The 17004-nt window shown below is 42.5% G+C and overlaps 1 protein-coding gene across 3 annotated transcripts in view; it reads left to right on the top strand.

The window, feature by feature from the left end:
* The window catches only part of cntln (centlein, centrosomal protein), a 92555-nt gene extending 85171 nt beyond the window's left edge, over window positions 1–7384 (top strand). For all 3 annotated transcript variants that reach the window (XM_085276650.1, XM_085276649.1, XM_085276648.1), the window contains one exon: window positions 6557–7384. In XM_085276650.1, the coding sequence (XP_085132776.1) occupies window positions 6557–6667 (111 nt within the window). In that variant the 3' untranslated portion in view covers window positions 6668–7384. The remainder of the gene's footprint in view (window positions 1–6556) is intronic.
* Window positions 7385–17004: the final 9620 nt, after the last annotated feature.

Below are 17004 nucleotides of genomic sequence, written 5' to 3'. Positions count from 1 at the left end.
GGATTCCATCATCATCATCATCATCATTTATTTATTTATATAGCACTTTAAAAACACAAGTGGTAGACCAAAGTGCTGTACAATACTAATATGCACATAGTAATAAAACCAGACATAGCAATAAAATAAAAATATCAGTTACCCACAGAGTTAAAAGCCAGGGAATAAAAATAGGTTTTTAATAAAGACTTAAAAACTGGCACTGATGTAGCCTGTCTAATATGAAGAGGAAGGTTATTCCAAAGCATCGGCGCAGCAACAGAGAACGCTCGGTCTCCTCTAAGTTTCAGCCGTGACTTTGGGACCGAAAGCAGCAACTGCTCAGCTGACCGAAGGGAACGAGTGGGGACGTGGGGCTTCAACAAGTCAGACAAATAAAGAGGTGCCAGACCATTTAGAGATTTTAAAACCAATAAAAGGGCTTTAAAACTGATCCTGTATTCAATTGGAAGCCAGTGTAAAGAGGGCGTCCTCTAGGTCTAATTTGCAGATGGCTACCACTTTTGTCCAGATAACAGAGCAGGGGTGTTGAACAGAAGGCCAGAATCTGCCTGGGTAAAGACTCCCATCTTGCCCCATGATGACTCAACAAAGAGTACATAGATGTAGAACTTTTAAATGCATTTTCATAACTTTTACAGTGGGTTCGTGGAAAAAATGAACTTTTCTTTGAATTAATAAAAATGTTTTATAATTGTGGGACAGTCTGGGCAATGAAATGCCAGAACGCTTTCTGTAAGTTTGCATGTCTGTCATGTAGTTTCACTGGTCCAGCCCACTTAAGTACTCAATTTTAGTTAAAGTTGAGGGGCAAGGTGAAAAAAGATTTCTTGAAGCCTCTTTGGTGCTTTAAATGTTACTGATTGTATCCAAGGGCGATTTAGTCTGCTGATGGGCACAGTAGACTAACGGGGCAGTTGTTCTGCTCATTTCTAACTGTACCCCAGTAGCTTGCATTATTTACAGTTTATCCTCTGTCTGAAAGAAGGTATTTTAGTTCTTCTCCTATTAGGACAATTCTCCTTTAAGCCGGCTCTGTTTGACTGCCGCTGGTAATCTCAGGTACACACCAGAGCTGTGTACCTGAGATGACCATATTAAAGATATACGCTCTCAGTGACATCACACAAAGCCAATAGTAGAAATAATCTCTTTAGATAAGGATTCACAGCGATTATTCTGTCTCATTATTGAATAATAATGAGTCCACAATCGGTAGTGGTGTATGTATGAAAGAAAATAAGTAAAAGCGTAATCAGGAACTTTTAAGTTAATATAGAAAAATTATCTACACTGAACTGATGGCTTGATGCATTGCCTTCCCTCTGAACCCACACTAGAAGCTGGTAAGTCTTAGCAGCTTTTTATTTTGTGACAGCTTGCTGCCAGCACAGCCACTTTTCCTGACTGCAACTCCTTCCCAGTGCATTACCTTGACCGATGAGCCATAACTGTTACATAGCCATGTTCTGGGTTCCTGAATTCCACCTAAAGGTTGCATCTGTTTTGTATGGATATCACCTTTCTATATTTATACCCCAATCATGCCTGAATCACCTCATTTTCACACCTAATGAGTATGAACCTGAAACAAAGACCGGGTGCTTTCCTATGTTTAATCTAGGGTGTATTTAGGTCAGATCCCTAACAAATGCATGTTGCGCTCTGAAATGATGTTTGCAAACAACGTATCAAGAAAAGGAGAGATTTTTAATTACAGTATTTGTGGCCCCAAGTGTCCAATTCCCTTTCATATCAGTCTCCAGTGGCCTAAAGGGGAGAAAAGCGAGGGATCTGCTATGCTGCTGGGGTAGGTAATTACGAAGGAGAGCAAGAGAATAGGCTCGTCGGTGCTTTAGTGATTTTCTTACCTGAGCCCCTCTTTGCAAATGTGACATATTCATTATTGGAGATAATCAAATGCAAGTACGGTGCCTTTGTGCTTTTTTTAATCTATTTATCATGTTGTTGTTGTTGTTATTCCCCCGTTTGATAAATTTGATTTTCAAACAAAAGTGAGAAGATCAGAGATCAAAGAGCTGTTTCCACCCTCCCTCTGCTATAAAACTACTGTAACTACTTCTCCCTTACCTTGACTAGTGGCCTAGATTGGAGATGACTCACTAGCCAGAGACAAAGATGTACAGCAGGTTTCCCTTCACACCCCAAGAAAGCCTATCATAGCACTCACTTCTTCATTTATTTATTTATTTAACACTCAGCTCATATCAGTAGTGCACACTGGCTTTATTATGTATAAACGTACAAACTGTATGAAAGTTTTGGGTTTTACAGCTGCCGATATGCACACTCCTTGAAGATTTTTCAAGGACCTAAATGTTGTTTGTATAGCAGAGTACTGGAGTTCAGTGGCAACATCTACATTATTAAATATACATGACTATTGCAGTTACATTGACAATAGCTCGTGAATAACTAAGAATCCTCCTTGCTAAGGTCCTCTTGTATTTCTTTTTAGGCTCTGCAAGCCTCTCCTCCCTCCACATTTCTATTCATTTAGATATCCAGCCATCTGACACAATCTCTGAAACCAAATTGGGCCCTTGGAAATAATTGTGTTAACCCATTCCGAGGGAGAAGACAAAAGAGGTGGAATGATTGATCTTTTATTTTTAAAAAAAAGTTGTGTGTAATGCCACTACCAGACCAGCGTCGCTGGAGTGCGGAAACTTTGAGCTGCTTGTTGCCTTGAGGTGTGCCCCAGGCTATAGCATAGCAGTGTCGTTTAATTGGCTCATAAAAACACCTCTTGCTTGCAGCCCCTGTCCTTGTCCACACACACTCACACACGTATACCCACACAAACTTGTCAGTGTCAGTGGCTTTGCACGTCAGTTCACTCCTGAAACATGTTCATGAAATCATACATAGACAAAAGGTCGGCTCTGCAGGGCCTGTTGAATAGTAATGGATGCGAGTTAGCATGGCTTAATGCTACAGTAGCTATTTTAGTGTTGCCAAAGGGGACAGGGCCTCTTGCAAAACAGCCGTTGTGTTGCTGGTGCTTGCTAGCTCCGCCAAAGGGGACAGGGGCCCAGCTAAATCAACTGTAGCATAACATTAGTGCCAGTTCTTAACACCGCCTTAAGCAGCCCAGGGGATCCAGCCAGAGCAGCTGCATCACAGCTTACCTCCAACCATCCTGCAGGGTATCAGTCCCGAGCTAATGTGGCAGTCAGATGAAAGAGAATGATAGTGCTGCTTGTCCCATTTGTGAGCACTTGTGTTTTCTTGTGTCAGAATCTGCTAGTGTAAGAAACAATCAAAATTAAGGCATTTTCATTGAAATTGAATATCAGCCAAGAGACAAATTTGCACAATATACACACACACACACACACACACACACACACACACACACACTTCATTACATCAACACTCAAAAAGCTTTATAATCCTGTTGATGGTTTTTGTATACCTACTCGTGTTTATACAGAATCTGTTCCTTGAATTTCTCATGACTTCAAATGGGTAATGCCTTGTTTTAAGGGATGATACCTGTGATGAGTGGCAGAAAGGTTCATGGTGTCCTTTGTTTTTTCTTTTTGTTCCTGTCTGAGAAAAGGACTGCCAAAAATAAGTTTTTAAAATGAAGGAATTGAAAGCACATTGAGTTTGTTGCATACATTCAGCATCTTTTTTTAGGCCTAAATCTCACTTAATGTTAGGTTTATCTAGATCATGTTTACCTGTTAGTGTTGTTTACTCATATTCCCACATCGGGACTTTTAATGATCCAGTCTCCCACTTTGCTATCCCACAGAGCCCCGTGTTGTGGCTGTGTCTCTATTTTAGTGCGTTTGTTTGCATAGTTAGTGGCTCTAAGTGCAATTAGCTTATTAAGAAATGTGAGTGTGTGTGTGTGAAACAGAGAGAGTGAGCTCTCTCTGGAGGACAGAGGCAGAGGGAGATGTCTCAGCAGTTACTTCAGTGTAGTGGTTCTCTGAGGAGTTATGCTGTGTGTTTGAAGCATCCAGTGCTGCTGGAACTGACTCCCCAGTGCACGCGTGCACAAGTGCACACTCACACACACTTTCTCACATACTTCCTGGCACATACGGCCTTGTGTTCCCTGATTCTTTTACCTTTAATGAAGAAGAGAAGGTGTCAAGGGGCAGGAGAACTGCGTGTGTGTGTATATTTGAGTTTCTAATGCGCACTCTCCAGCTGTATTTGAAACTGAGTACTAAAAGTTTTAAACTAGGTTTTAGTACCATTTTGGATCCAAGCATTATCTACAAACTGTCACCATCTTGGTGACAGTTTGGATCAGTGGGTGGGAGCTATCAGCTAATACTGACAGGCTTGGCTAGCAAATTCTATCCTTATACTGTATACTTGCAACACAGACACCTGAACATTAGTCCAAAGTAACATACAAATAAAGTACTAGACTTTAACTCAAAACTGAAGCACAGATATTGCTATTAAATTTGTTGTATAATTACTTTAAAATGCTCCAAAAAGCACAACACTGCAAGCACAGTGGCATGGCACAACATAGAGCCACCTTGACAGGACAAGACTCAGCTGTACATCTGCACATAATGGATAAAGGTCGCTGTTAGGATGCCTGTATTCACATTTTGGACAGAGAAGACAGAGTTTGAAAGCAAAAGAGGCCATCGATGTCGGTGATGTAATGATGTAATCGATGTAATGAACATCATTCAACAGAGGTGGTGACTTACAACACCAGCTGTCAGCCACCTACAATGCAGTCTTGACATCCCTAACCAGACAGCTAGCAACTACAACTACCTATGTCAACACTCACACACATTATAAGGAGTCTGAGTGCTGACATACCATCCATAGGGTTGTAACCAAGAGAAAAAATAAACAAATAAGGGTTTAACATGGAAATCAATGGAGCTGCACTTTGGCACCAGCCTCAAGTGGTGCTCAGAACAACCTCAACTTCATTTTTCAAACCTGGAGGTTTCTCTGTTACTGTTTGCTTAATCAAGATCATATTTTACAATTTTTTCTTCTTTCTGCTTCTGTGTGTAGTTCGAGGGCTCTTGTTTTCACACTCTCTTTTATGAAATAATCACATCTGTCCTGTCCCCTTCTCACTTCATGCTATGGGACTTGGTAAATTGGTCAGGGAAATATCATGCTTCCCTTGCTTACAAAATGTGCCTATAAAAAGCATTGCATAACTTAAGGGGAATATGTATGGGTGAGTCGGTGCACATTCAAATCAAATCCTCCTGTCGATGAGGAAGAAAAACAAAATTACCCAGTACTCTGAGGAGGAACCTGCCAATTCTTTGTTTTCACATTTATGAATTAATCAGTATCAGCTCTCATCCTTTCCTCTTCCTGGTATAGATTCAATCCAGTGACGCACACAAAAAGCAATACTTTAAGTTTTTACCATTGGTGCTAATTATGCCTAGAGGCACAATAAGGAAAAAATGGATAAAGCTTCTGGGAAAATGTATTGTCTCTTTAGACTCATGAAAACAAGATTGTGGGTGGCGTTTTTTTTTGTGTTTTTTTTTTTACAGTTACAGGATAAAATTACTCTTTTAGAGCTGTTTCACAGCACTACTCACAAGAAACATTAATTCAGTTCATTTTTTTATGTAGCACCAAATCACAACAACAGTCACCTCCAGGGGCTTTATATTGTTAGGTAACGATCCTACTGTAATACAGAGAGAACCTCAACAATCATACAATCAGACCCCCTTTGAGCAAGCGATTGGCAACAGTGGGTTGGAAAAACTCTTTTAACAGAAAGAAACCTCCGGCAGAACCAGGCTCAGGGAGGAGCGGCCATCTGCCCTGACTGTTCGAGGAAAAATGACATTCCAAAAATCAAACCAATACCGGTTCGTCTCACAATTAGGGACTTTCTGTCACTCAGACGTGTAGATATACTGATTTTTAACGTGTGGTTTTATTGTTTGTTTATTGTTTATTGTAGTATTATGTTAAAAAAAATTATATTTCCATAGAGTTTTTCCTGTCCACAGTGGACAGGCATGTATTGGGGAAAATGTTCAGGATCAATGTTGGGATACCATACCTCTGCTGGTGTGGACGGGAAAAAACAGCAGACCTGTTTAAGTTAACATGTGAATGTTTTTTACAGCTGGCTTGAAAAAAAAAACATGAACTGCATTCTCACTGGTCAAAAATGGAAGTTTAATAAAAGTGAGCTGTGGAGTTGGGCTACTGCTGTGTAGGCTGCTTTGTGATTTACTTTATCTCAAAGTGGCTGTTCCCTGAGAAATTTCACAAATCCTGAGGCCCTGCTTGGGCTTCTCTTATTTCATAAAACAGCAAACAGGCTGCCAGGTGTAAAAAAAAAAATATATATATATATATATATATATATATATATAAGTGTGTGTGTGTGTGTGTGTGTGTGTGTGTATATATATATATAGCTGGATAGATATATAAAAAAATCTGATTTTATTTTTTAATACTTGTGCTTTTGTGCGTGTTTTCCTCATTTTCTCTTCCCCTTCTACCGCCACCCCCACACCCTTTTTTCTGTGCTTCCCCTCCCCTGCAGATCCCCTCTGCCGGCCAGCTAATGGAGGCTGTGCGCGTGAAGATGAAGGAGAGGAAAGTGCTGACAGAAGAGCTGGCCACGCTCGCAACACCAGTCAGCGAAAAAGCCTGACTCCCTGGGCTGAGGCTGGGAAAACTGTCATCCTCTTCTTTTCCTCCCTCCCTTCTTCTCTCCCTCCCCAGCTCCTACTCGGTGGGAGCCGGGCTGAGCCAAGCTGGGCCGGGGCAGCAGAACCAATATTTGTGAGAAAAGCGCTGTCGACTCACTCTGGGCCACTGGCTCAACGCAGCACCCCAGCTTTTGTAAATGAGCCCTCGACATCTGTGTTAGCACTCACTGCACTATGTCTATCAGACAGGGCCCTTTAGTGCCAAGCTAATTTACAGTGCAGCCACTCTCCTCCGCTCTCAACGCAGACCTGGGGTGATAAGGCAAATGCTTACTCTAATGTTTAAATTACACTTTTTGAAACTTTCTTTTACCCCTTTCCCTCTAATTTATTTGGCACCTCAAGAACTTTTAGGTTGCAGGGACTTGACCTACGCATGCCTAGTCGACACTTTAGGAAAGTCCAAAGCAAGAGAGAGCAGAATATTCACTGCAAGGAGCTCCAGAGTGTATTACCCTCAGATCCAGTTCAGTGATTGAAGCCTCATCTGTTCCATTTATGAAATGCACTGCAAGTATTTATTTCTGAAGGAGATTGTTAAAGCTTCTAATCTTTTATTTTGTTATGTAATTATATTAAGTATTGCTTGATTTTTTTTACCATTTTGTTTAATAAACATTTACTTAATTTCCAAAATAAAAGCCCTTTTAACTTCTAAAGACTGCCTTTTTGTGATGGTCGCTGTCGTTTGCTTTGCTGTGCTCTCGTACTTTGCTTGTTCTGGCAGTTCAAAGGAGTGTCAGTCAGAGTGGGATGGTGACTGAGGATGCTCTGCTGGACTGCGGGGTTCTCGCACCTCTCTTATGATTGACAGCTGCCTGTTGGCATGGTTCCTGTCTGTAACAAGTGGCCCCTGCTGCTGACATCATTAGTAAGGGTCAGGATGAGCACACACACACACACACACACACACACACACAGAGCCGTGGTGCACAAGAGGAGTGGTTCCATCCTTGACACAGCTACCTCCACTTCCTTTTATCTGTTTCCCTTGTCCTCCCTCTCTTATTATTCATTTTGAATATTAAACCACAATCCAGGTCTCTGTCCTTGAGTTTGCATCCCACTCAGGAGACCCACACGCCTCCTTTGAAATTGCTTCTTCTTTTCCCTTTTTTTTGAATAACCACTTTCCTCCTTTCTTTTTATTATGTGTAATAAACAGTGGCACGAAGGATCCTCCGTTCAAGAATTAAAAAATAATTCCACTTTTTAATCCCCCCCACCAACCCCCCACCTCCTTCTCAAATATATGCTAATGATGTCGTTTTCCTTTATCTTTTTATAATAAAGGATTAGGCCAGGACTGTCTCTAGCTGCAACTCGGGGACCAATTTAGCTGGGATCCAGGAGAGACAAACCCTAGTGGTTAATTACCATTCATTAACATAGTTTGCATCTTTTCTTCTTCTCCAATACCCATGGGCGAGCTATTGTCAATATTTGTCCCATATAAATTTCTTCACTCTCTTTTCCTGTCACTGTCCTCCAGCGTAATGGAGCTAATGACAAACATTAATAACTCAGAGAAATACGGTGGCACCGTGGGTAAAGAAAAGCAAAACATCACAGAGACCCTCCTGCATGGCCCCGCCCTACCCCTCCGCTGTCTGTCTCTATTTCTCCCTCTTCCTCGTAGCGTGTAATGCACAGTCAACATATTTGCTCACCGAAACCCGCCATCCGGCCTCGGCTGACGCGCTCGCTCTATTTCTGTGACATATTCAAATGCGGGGCCCCTCAGCTGGTACTCCCTTGGGTTTAATTAACCTGGCCTTGCCTCTGACGCTCCCTCAGTGAAGATGTTAAAATGATCTTGAAAACACCCTTCAAATAACCACCACCACCCCCATCCAATGCGCACACACACGCTCATTTCTTCCACTAGGCGCTGTGTATGATTCATCTCCCCTTTTCTTTCTCCCTCCTCTGTGTAGGAATGGCATGCCATACTCTTCTTCTCTTTCACTCCTTGTCTTCCACCCTTCTTTTCTTGTACAGCTCTCATTAAGAGAGGTTTCCTGTGGGAATTACTTTGATCAGTAGTTCCAAATGCAAAGTTTTTCTCCCTTCCCCTTTTATTCATTCCAACACAATCGCGGTGTCATTTTCACTCTATCTTTATCTCTTTCCCTCCCTGCTCTTTTTAAATCCAACTTTCATGTATATTTTCTTTCCACTGATTTCCTACAGGAGATTGTTCCTGGAGGGATAGAAGAGGGTTAGGGTTACAGGTTGGCTTTGGGGTTCATCGAGGATTTCTGTGCATGTGTGTTGTTTGTCCCAGGGCTGTCTTTCTGGTACTTTTAAGTTCCCTTTGTCTGGTGAGTCTGTGCCACTTGGGTGGGAAGGCGGGTAGACCTAAGTACAAAGAAAAGTAACGCGCAAACTGAGAATTTCTTCTGCCTCCATCTGATACACAATTAGTCCTTGCCGATCTCGTCAGCCAGCTGTGGAGCGAACAGAAAATAGCCTCTGGTGATTTCCTTTACTTCGCTGACACAGTTTCACACCCCAGCTATTGCTGCCAATACATCAGACTGCTTTGATTTTTGCCGGCACAGGCACTTGGCACAGTCTAAAATAACAAGGTGCTTGTGACATACAGCCAAATGTGTTTTCAACAAATGTATAATGCAGCATGTTTACAGTTGTTCATTGTGTTAGTCCTCCGTGTTTGATCCACAGAGAGATGGTTCAGTAATAAAAAGGTAGATGGGGTTTACAGGGCGTATGACACAAATCGCGCCACATCTCAGCCTAATAGTAATTTCTGTTAAAACTCTCATACTCGTCTTGTCAGTGTATCCATATATAATGTTCTTTTAATGTTGCATCATATGGCACTTTACAAAGAAGAAGAAGGAAAACATTCTCAGTGTGTCCTGATGCACGTGTGCTGTGTGTACAGCCTCATTGATCTTCACTTGAACAAGTCCCTTATCCTTCTCTTCTGTGCTCCAGACATGAAACAGCAGCAGATTATGGGTGGATGCGGCCCGCCGTGGGAAGCTAGGGAGCAGATAAAAAGGCAAGCCACTCCTGGGAATAAAGCTATGTTTTGATGCTGTGTGATGAAGCAGAGCCACAGGGTGAGAGGAAGGGGAAAGTTACAGAATCCATCTATCTAATATGTAGTGTATATACTGTATATCCTGTATTTTCTGTGGTTTTTCTCCCTCCCCGTCGTTTGGCTGCTCCACCGTAGCCGAGCTCTTCCAGCACTTTTATTGTTCTTTGACACTCGCACTTTCTCTGTCCCCAGTGGACTGTCCTGAGCTTTGTTCACGGCAGCTGTCTCTCTAAAGCCATGGCCAAAGCTTCTGCCGTGAAAAAAGAGAGAGGAAAAAGGGGGGGAATGAGACAGGGGTTGATCCCATCTCTAATCCACCTACTCTTACAGCACAGGACCGAAGCCGCTGTCCTCGACAATACCTCAGAGAGAAGTGGCTCTTCAGTGAGATTCCCTGAACCCTCTGGTGTCCTTTTGATTAGTGTGGGATGTTGCCTCAAATGACGTTGAAAATATTCTTGATATTTCACATCAAAGTGTACACTTTGATCAAAATTTCACACTTTGATGTGAAATTTGTCAGACATTTCAACCTTTAAACGTGCCAGTGTTTTGTCCTGAGGTTTCAACCTCATCAGTCGGCCCACTGTTTTCCACATGTATCAAAACATTACCAGTCTTCATTTATCCTCTGTTACAAAATAGGCATCCATTCTTTGTTTTCTGCTCCGGCATATATAATAACACCTTAGTCTAAGGTGCACAGCCCCTCAAAGCACCTCTCCACCTTGACTAACTTTTCCAAGCGCTCATTAGCGGACTGGCTGAAGTTTGGAGGGTATGAAGCAGGCAGGCAGATTACCCCCTGTAAAGTAGCACACCTCAGGTAATCACACTAATGAATTCTAGCACCACCACCACCCCTACTCATACACCCCTTGTTCCTTTCTCTATTTCCCTTTACTTACTTTCTCCCTTTCTTCCACAGTGGCGGGTCGGTGCACGAAGTGCCAAACAACAAAGTGTTTGTTTGCATAATATTAGCTCTGCGCACTCGCATGCAGTGGCGGGGGCCTGACTGCAGGACTGACTGGAGGCTTCCCATGAACACAGGTGGAGCAGGGCGAGCATCACTGGGACCAATTAGAGCAGAGCACAGGTACATTAGCATGTTTGAGTGGAGCGAGATGACGTGGGGATTGGTGGACCTTATGAGACCCACAAACACATGACTACAGCCTGGCTTATGTTAGCTGTTTGTCTCTGGTGGCATGACTGGCATATGTGTGACAAATGACCCCTGGTCTGCTGTAGAAGTCAGTCCATTTTTTGTTTTTCTTATTAACACCTGCACACACACACAAACACATACAGGTTCATAAAGGATACATTGAATCTTTCTTAAGGGCTTTATTTATGATGAAATATAAACACAACCATTTGCTAATGTTTTAACGATTAATATAAAAAAAAAGTTTCTTGTGGTTCATTGCCTCAGAGGTAAAAAGAAACAATCTGGGGAATGTGATTCACAGTCTGCTTAGTTTTACAGATGCAGACAATGAATATAAAGCAGCACATTCCTGAGCACTAAAATGCATTTTTCTTAGTAAAAGACCGTGGTAAGTAAATATTAAGTAAATTTTAAAGATCCCAAGGAAGTCAGTTCAGATGGTCTTGGATATTACCACAGAAAGGTTTCCTGATCAGATGGTAGAGGCACCCTTCTCTTGATCAAAGCAAAGGAACAAATCTTCCTCTCCAAGATTTTGATGATCTTCATCTACTTCATAGACTATCTGGTCTGTGAGCACAGGCGCTGAGCAAAAGCCCCTTGTGCCTGTGATTTCACTTTTCAGTCACCACACAGAGGCGATAGGTGGTGATAAGTGAGGCCTGCTATTTGGCTTTAAAGAGGTTCTGACAAACCATCTGGTGAGGGAAGTAGGACTTTGCTCAGAGGAGAACTGATAGTCTCAGCCAGGTATGTTATGATGATGGAATACTATCCACACTGAGTCTTTTAAAACTAGAACTAAAACTTATTTTTACACATTGGCACCTGAGTCTGTCTGGTTTGCTTACTTTGTCTCCTGTGCCTTTTGATGATTGTATATGTTTAGCACCTACTAGCATGTGTCTATTTATTTTGTACCTATATATGTGTGTTTTTTCCTATTCTGCCTTTAAATATGCTTCGAGAACTCTTCTGTGGAGTTTAAAGACTTTTATTAACCCATTCCCATTTCTAACCCAGAACTCACAAAGATCGTTACACGTTATGGCAGATAGGATTAGCCCTATTTTTAAAACGCTGGTGCTACGTTGGATCAACTCTACTGCATTAACTAAACTACCCTAAACACCAATCACGACATAGCTCTGTCAGTTCTCCCTCTGATTGAGCCAACATAGCGTCAGCCCTCCTGAAAAGTCAAACTGCGGCGCTTGTTCTGCTTGGTTTATTGCTCAAGCATTTCAAGGCGTGTTATAGCACAGTGCGCTGGACGATAGCCAACTATATGCAAATTCTTTCCAAGTCATGGAAAGGTGAATCAGTTCTTCAGCTCATGCAAAGTGACGCTCGTGGAAGTTTAATCATCCAGGGTGCAGGCTGTATGTTATGAGCATATACCTGGTTTATGAGCTACAGCGATCATTGTAAAAAACACATTCTTCTTGGTTTTCCCCTAAACTATTTGGTTTTCTTAATAAAGTCATTAATAAGGAAACTAGAATCTCCTCGAAATGCTGTATTTACATTCATAAGCTTGTCATATATGCTAAAGAACACACGTCGTTTTTTAAGCAGAGCAGCTGATTTTCAATGCAATGAAGCAAAGTTGTTTCCTTTTACAGACTGCTTATCACAAATGACTTTTCATTTAAATCAAATCTGTCTTTGACTCACATGAGGAATGAAGAGTATCCAGTTGGTGAGCTTGGGATTGCATCTCTGCCTGTGATGAAAGACATGGCCTGTTGATTTCATTATACTTGGACCTTTAGGTTTAAGTTTTAGGCTGTTTTAGAGTGGAAGGTTTTCGCTTTAATTTCATAAGTTAGCATCATAACTGAAAGAACTGTGTTGCACATTTAACACATAATGTGCTGATCGCAAAGTTATCAAGAGTCTGACGCTACTGTATGTTTTTGGGCAGCTGTTTATTTTTTTTATAAGCTTTCTCAGCGTTTCTCCAAAACATCCAAAAAGAAGCCCACAGACTTCTGGTACACAGTTCTAAGGACAGATGAAACAAAAGTCAAAGCAGGTAGCTCCATGCCCTCCTGGGTTTTAAAGGCACCTTAGAACACACATGCATCAACACTACATATGAGCGGGCGGAGGGAGGTTTGGAGTCATCACACACCCCCGTTCTCTGCGGCCTGCTGGAGCAGGGGGGACTAGGAGGAGAAGTTGGCCGTCCGACTGGGGTCTGGAGTGTGAGGCTGCTGCCTGCTGCTGCGGAGTCGGGGCGGTCTGCTTCTCCCCGCACCAGGGAAAAGGGTAACACTACCTGGGTCTGGGTGCAGTTTCCCCCTCCAGGGGCAAGGATATCTAGACCTGGGGCTTAGAGTACGCTTGGGGAGTGTGATTGTGTGTACAGTGTCCCTCTATGTCTGTCTCCCCGTTGGGTGAGTGTTGAGTAATTGCACATGAGAGCATGAGGGTGGGAATGGATGTTTGTATATGTGTGTGCCTGTATTTCTGTGTCTATATGTCAGGCTGGGTATCAGGCGCCACCTCTCTGGGGACATCTCAGGCCCTCCAAGGTTTGGAGGCCTATCTCCCCCTACCACCACTTCCCCTTTCAGTGGCGGACTCCCTCAGACATCGGTGCGTTAATGGTTCTTTGTGTCCGGGGATGGGCGTCCAGGTACACACCGGCTCACTCCTTGGTGGCTGCTTGTCGAGGCCTGGAGCCTGGGGCTCACTCGGGCCACTTCGGGGGTGGGGTGCCCCCGGCCTCTCGGCCTGGGGCTTGGTCACTCAGGCACGGCTGACTGCCGGCGGAGCTCACAGGCGCGTCACTGCAACCCCCCCTGGCTTCTGCTCCGCGGCTGCTGAGTGACCCCTCATCTGGGGCTCTCGCCAGCTCTTTCTGGGACAGTGGCGCGGCTGCCCCTCTGTTGGTCTTCCTTGGTCTCTTGTGTTCTGAGGGCCTCTGGATGTCTGGAGTTTTGATCTCCTCCATACCTGCTTCATGCCCTGGTGGACGGGGCTGTGGCCCCCCCACACCCTCTAACAGATCATTACATGAAGGAACCTTTTAAAAACAAGCGCGTTCATGCTCACAGGTGTACACACGGGTGATCACATACACAAACTACACCCTTTTTGGCTCCTACCTCAAAGCACACTGTGCGCTGTCGATCTTACGTGCTGCACAATAATGTTTAATATTTAGTATTTACTGTTATATTCCCATAGATCATCGTGATGTTGTTTATTCTATTGCTCTCGTTTTCTTCTGCTTGTTTTCTTTTTTCTTTCTCAACAGGTGACCCAGGTGATTGATATATGTTTTTTTTGTCTGCTTATTTAGTTGGTTTTTGTTTTTTGCCCTTTATCCCCGTGCCTCTTCCCCGCTGTTTTTCTTTCCCTCTTCCTTTCTCCCTTTTCTTTTCCCCAGTCAAATCTGTCCCGTATCTAGCAAGTGAAAATAAAAAATAAAATAAACAATAAAAGGTGAATCAAATGGACCATTATGGCAAGGCTGGGATGGTCCATTTGGTAAAGTAAATCCGTTGGGCATCTTTCTTCGCCTTTAGACAATAATTCTGATGGCAAAAGAGCCAAACGGGACAGGCAAAAAGAAAGAAAAAGAAAAGAAAAGAAACAAAAGTCAAACTCTACAAATTGATGGAGAAATGTGGAGAGAAAAAGCTCATGGCCCAGAGCACCACCCCATCTATCAAACAGGTTGCTTCAGTTATGGCTGCCAGTGAAACTGGCACGCTGGCATTTATTGATGATTTCACTGTAGATGGAAGCAACAGGCTTTATGCAGTACTGTAGAGGAGCTTACTGTGTGCTCAGATTCAGCCAAATGTGTCAAAACTCACTGGATTCATTATTTAGGAGGACAACAATCCCAAACAGAACCTTAAAAAATAATTTTTAAGGGTAAAGAGGTAGAATATCCTTGACTGCCCGAGTCAAACGCCAGCACAGTCAACGTAGTTATAACTGAGCTGCATCCCATTTGTTGTAGAACAAACTAAAAGCTGCGAGACTCTACAAGCAACGATTGAAGCCAGCTGCAGAGGTGGCCTGAGTGAGCACTGCTTATGGTGTAAAAAAGCCTAGAGCAAACCAAATATGTGATTTGTATTATATTTTCTACAGAACATGTGTCATTTTTATTCTTTTTACAGTATCACTCATTGTTACACTAAGCGTGATGGGTTAAAGTTGGGGTAGTATCAGCATGTGGAGCTGTTTTGCAGCTTCTGGGCATATCCTGCTCACCATCAGTGACAAGGTAATAACTGGGTTAGTGTTCGCTAGCTGAAGCTCAGAAGAGGTTGAATGATGTAGCATGAAAAGGATCCCAAACACTGAAGAAAATCTCATATAATGTGGCTGAGCTGAAGTTGAAAGTAAAAACTGTCAAAAATTCTTCCTGAATCAGTGAATGTGCGGATCTGATACCAGCTACAGCTCATTTAAGGCTTTCTCTGCCAAAACTCATTCTCGTGTGTGTGTGTGTTTATGTGATCACAGGTTATGATCACTTGATGTAGAAATTTCTAAAGAGTCCGTATACTCTTGCCCACCACTGTATATTAATTTTTTTACTAGTGTGCAGTCATTGTAAAGAAGAAACTACACCATCTTTCAAATCAAAGTTTTTTGTGCATCAAGACATTAAAAAAATCATCTGCAAAATACATGACGTAATATATCGTTTCAATATTTATTCAACAATAACCAAGCCAAAATTAGAAGCAATAAATAGATAAATAAGTACGCGCTTATTGCTTCAATAGGAATTGAAATGGTAAGTTGCAGCCAGCTACTGTTAACCATATGCATCTGATTAACTGATCATAAGCAAGTGTGAGCACCTCTATAAGATGTGTTGACAGGTGTTTGGTCTGGAGCAATCTGATGTGTGTTAAAATCTTCCCAGGATGTGGACGTCTAAGCAAATTCACTTCTAGATCAGACCGAGCAGTGCTCAGAGAAACTGCGAAAAATTCCAAGAGTGACATCTCAGACGCTTCAGGCCCCAGTAAGCATGTTAAATATTAAAGTTCATGACAGTGCAATCAGGAGAAGACCAAACAAGTATGGCACAAGCACATACTTGCACCTGAACAAATCGCAACACTTGTGGAACGATGTCCTTTGGATAGATGAGACCAAAGTGGAGATGCCATTAAGTACACCGCCACATTTAATGAAAAGCAAACACAGCTTATTTAAACCAAAAGAAATGCGGTGATGGGACCTTAAGACAGACGTGCATAAACAAATGCCCGCAAACCTCAATTGATGCAACGCTGTAAAGAAAAGGGAAAACAATTACTCAAAGTTATTGCTACTAAAGGTGATTCTGCAAACTTTTGAATAATGTGGTGTACTTAGTTTTTCCACACACCTGCTTCTGCAGTTTGGATTAGTTTTGGTTAAATAACTATAGATACGGTGTAATGGGCCATGTGTAGTTGTTCGTGTGAGGTATTTAAATAAATCCAGAGGCTGTTTTATTACGTTTTCATTTGTAAAATCTTAGAATTGAAAGGGTGTGTGATTTATTTTTATGACGGCTGTAGATGAGACAAACATCTGAGTTCAGCTCAGCATCTGTGTGAAAAGTACAGCTGAGACTTAATGTCTCATGAGGTAAGACAGACGGTCACCTGAAGCAGCTGAGGAACCAAGCATTTCATAAGAGCTGCCTGCAGAAGGCCAGCGAGCAGGAAAACTGAGGATAGCACAACATTCACATCATTTATTCTACTGCAGCAGACAGACGGCACAAATCTCTGAGGCCACAATCATTTATTGTAATAATATGTGGCCTATTGCAAGGTCTGTGTTTCTCATGCGGTTCAGCGGTGCTGCATCATCTCTTACCGCTAGGTGGAAGCAGAGCAGTTTTATAATCTGGACTGTGGACAAACAAAACCGACTCCCCCCCCCCCCCCCCCCCCCCAACCACAAAAAAAAAGTTAGTATCAACTTTTAAATTATAACATTCAAGAAATTCTCGTGACAGGCCCATTGTCACTGTTCTTTTGTGAGCTTGGCCTTGG

The sequence above is a fragment of the Mchenga conophoros genome, linkage group LG6 (genome assembly GCF_057382185.1).
Source record: "Mchenga conophoros isolate Kocher_MC1m ecotype Shallow Benthic linkage group LG6, M_conophoros_male_GT1.1, whole genome shotgun sequence".
Lineage (NCBI taxonomy): Eukaryota > Metazoa > Chordata > Actinopteri > Cichliformes > Cichlidae > Mchenga > Mchenga conophoros.
This window is presented reverse-complemented; position numbering and strand designations above follow the sequence as displayed.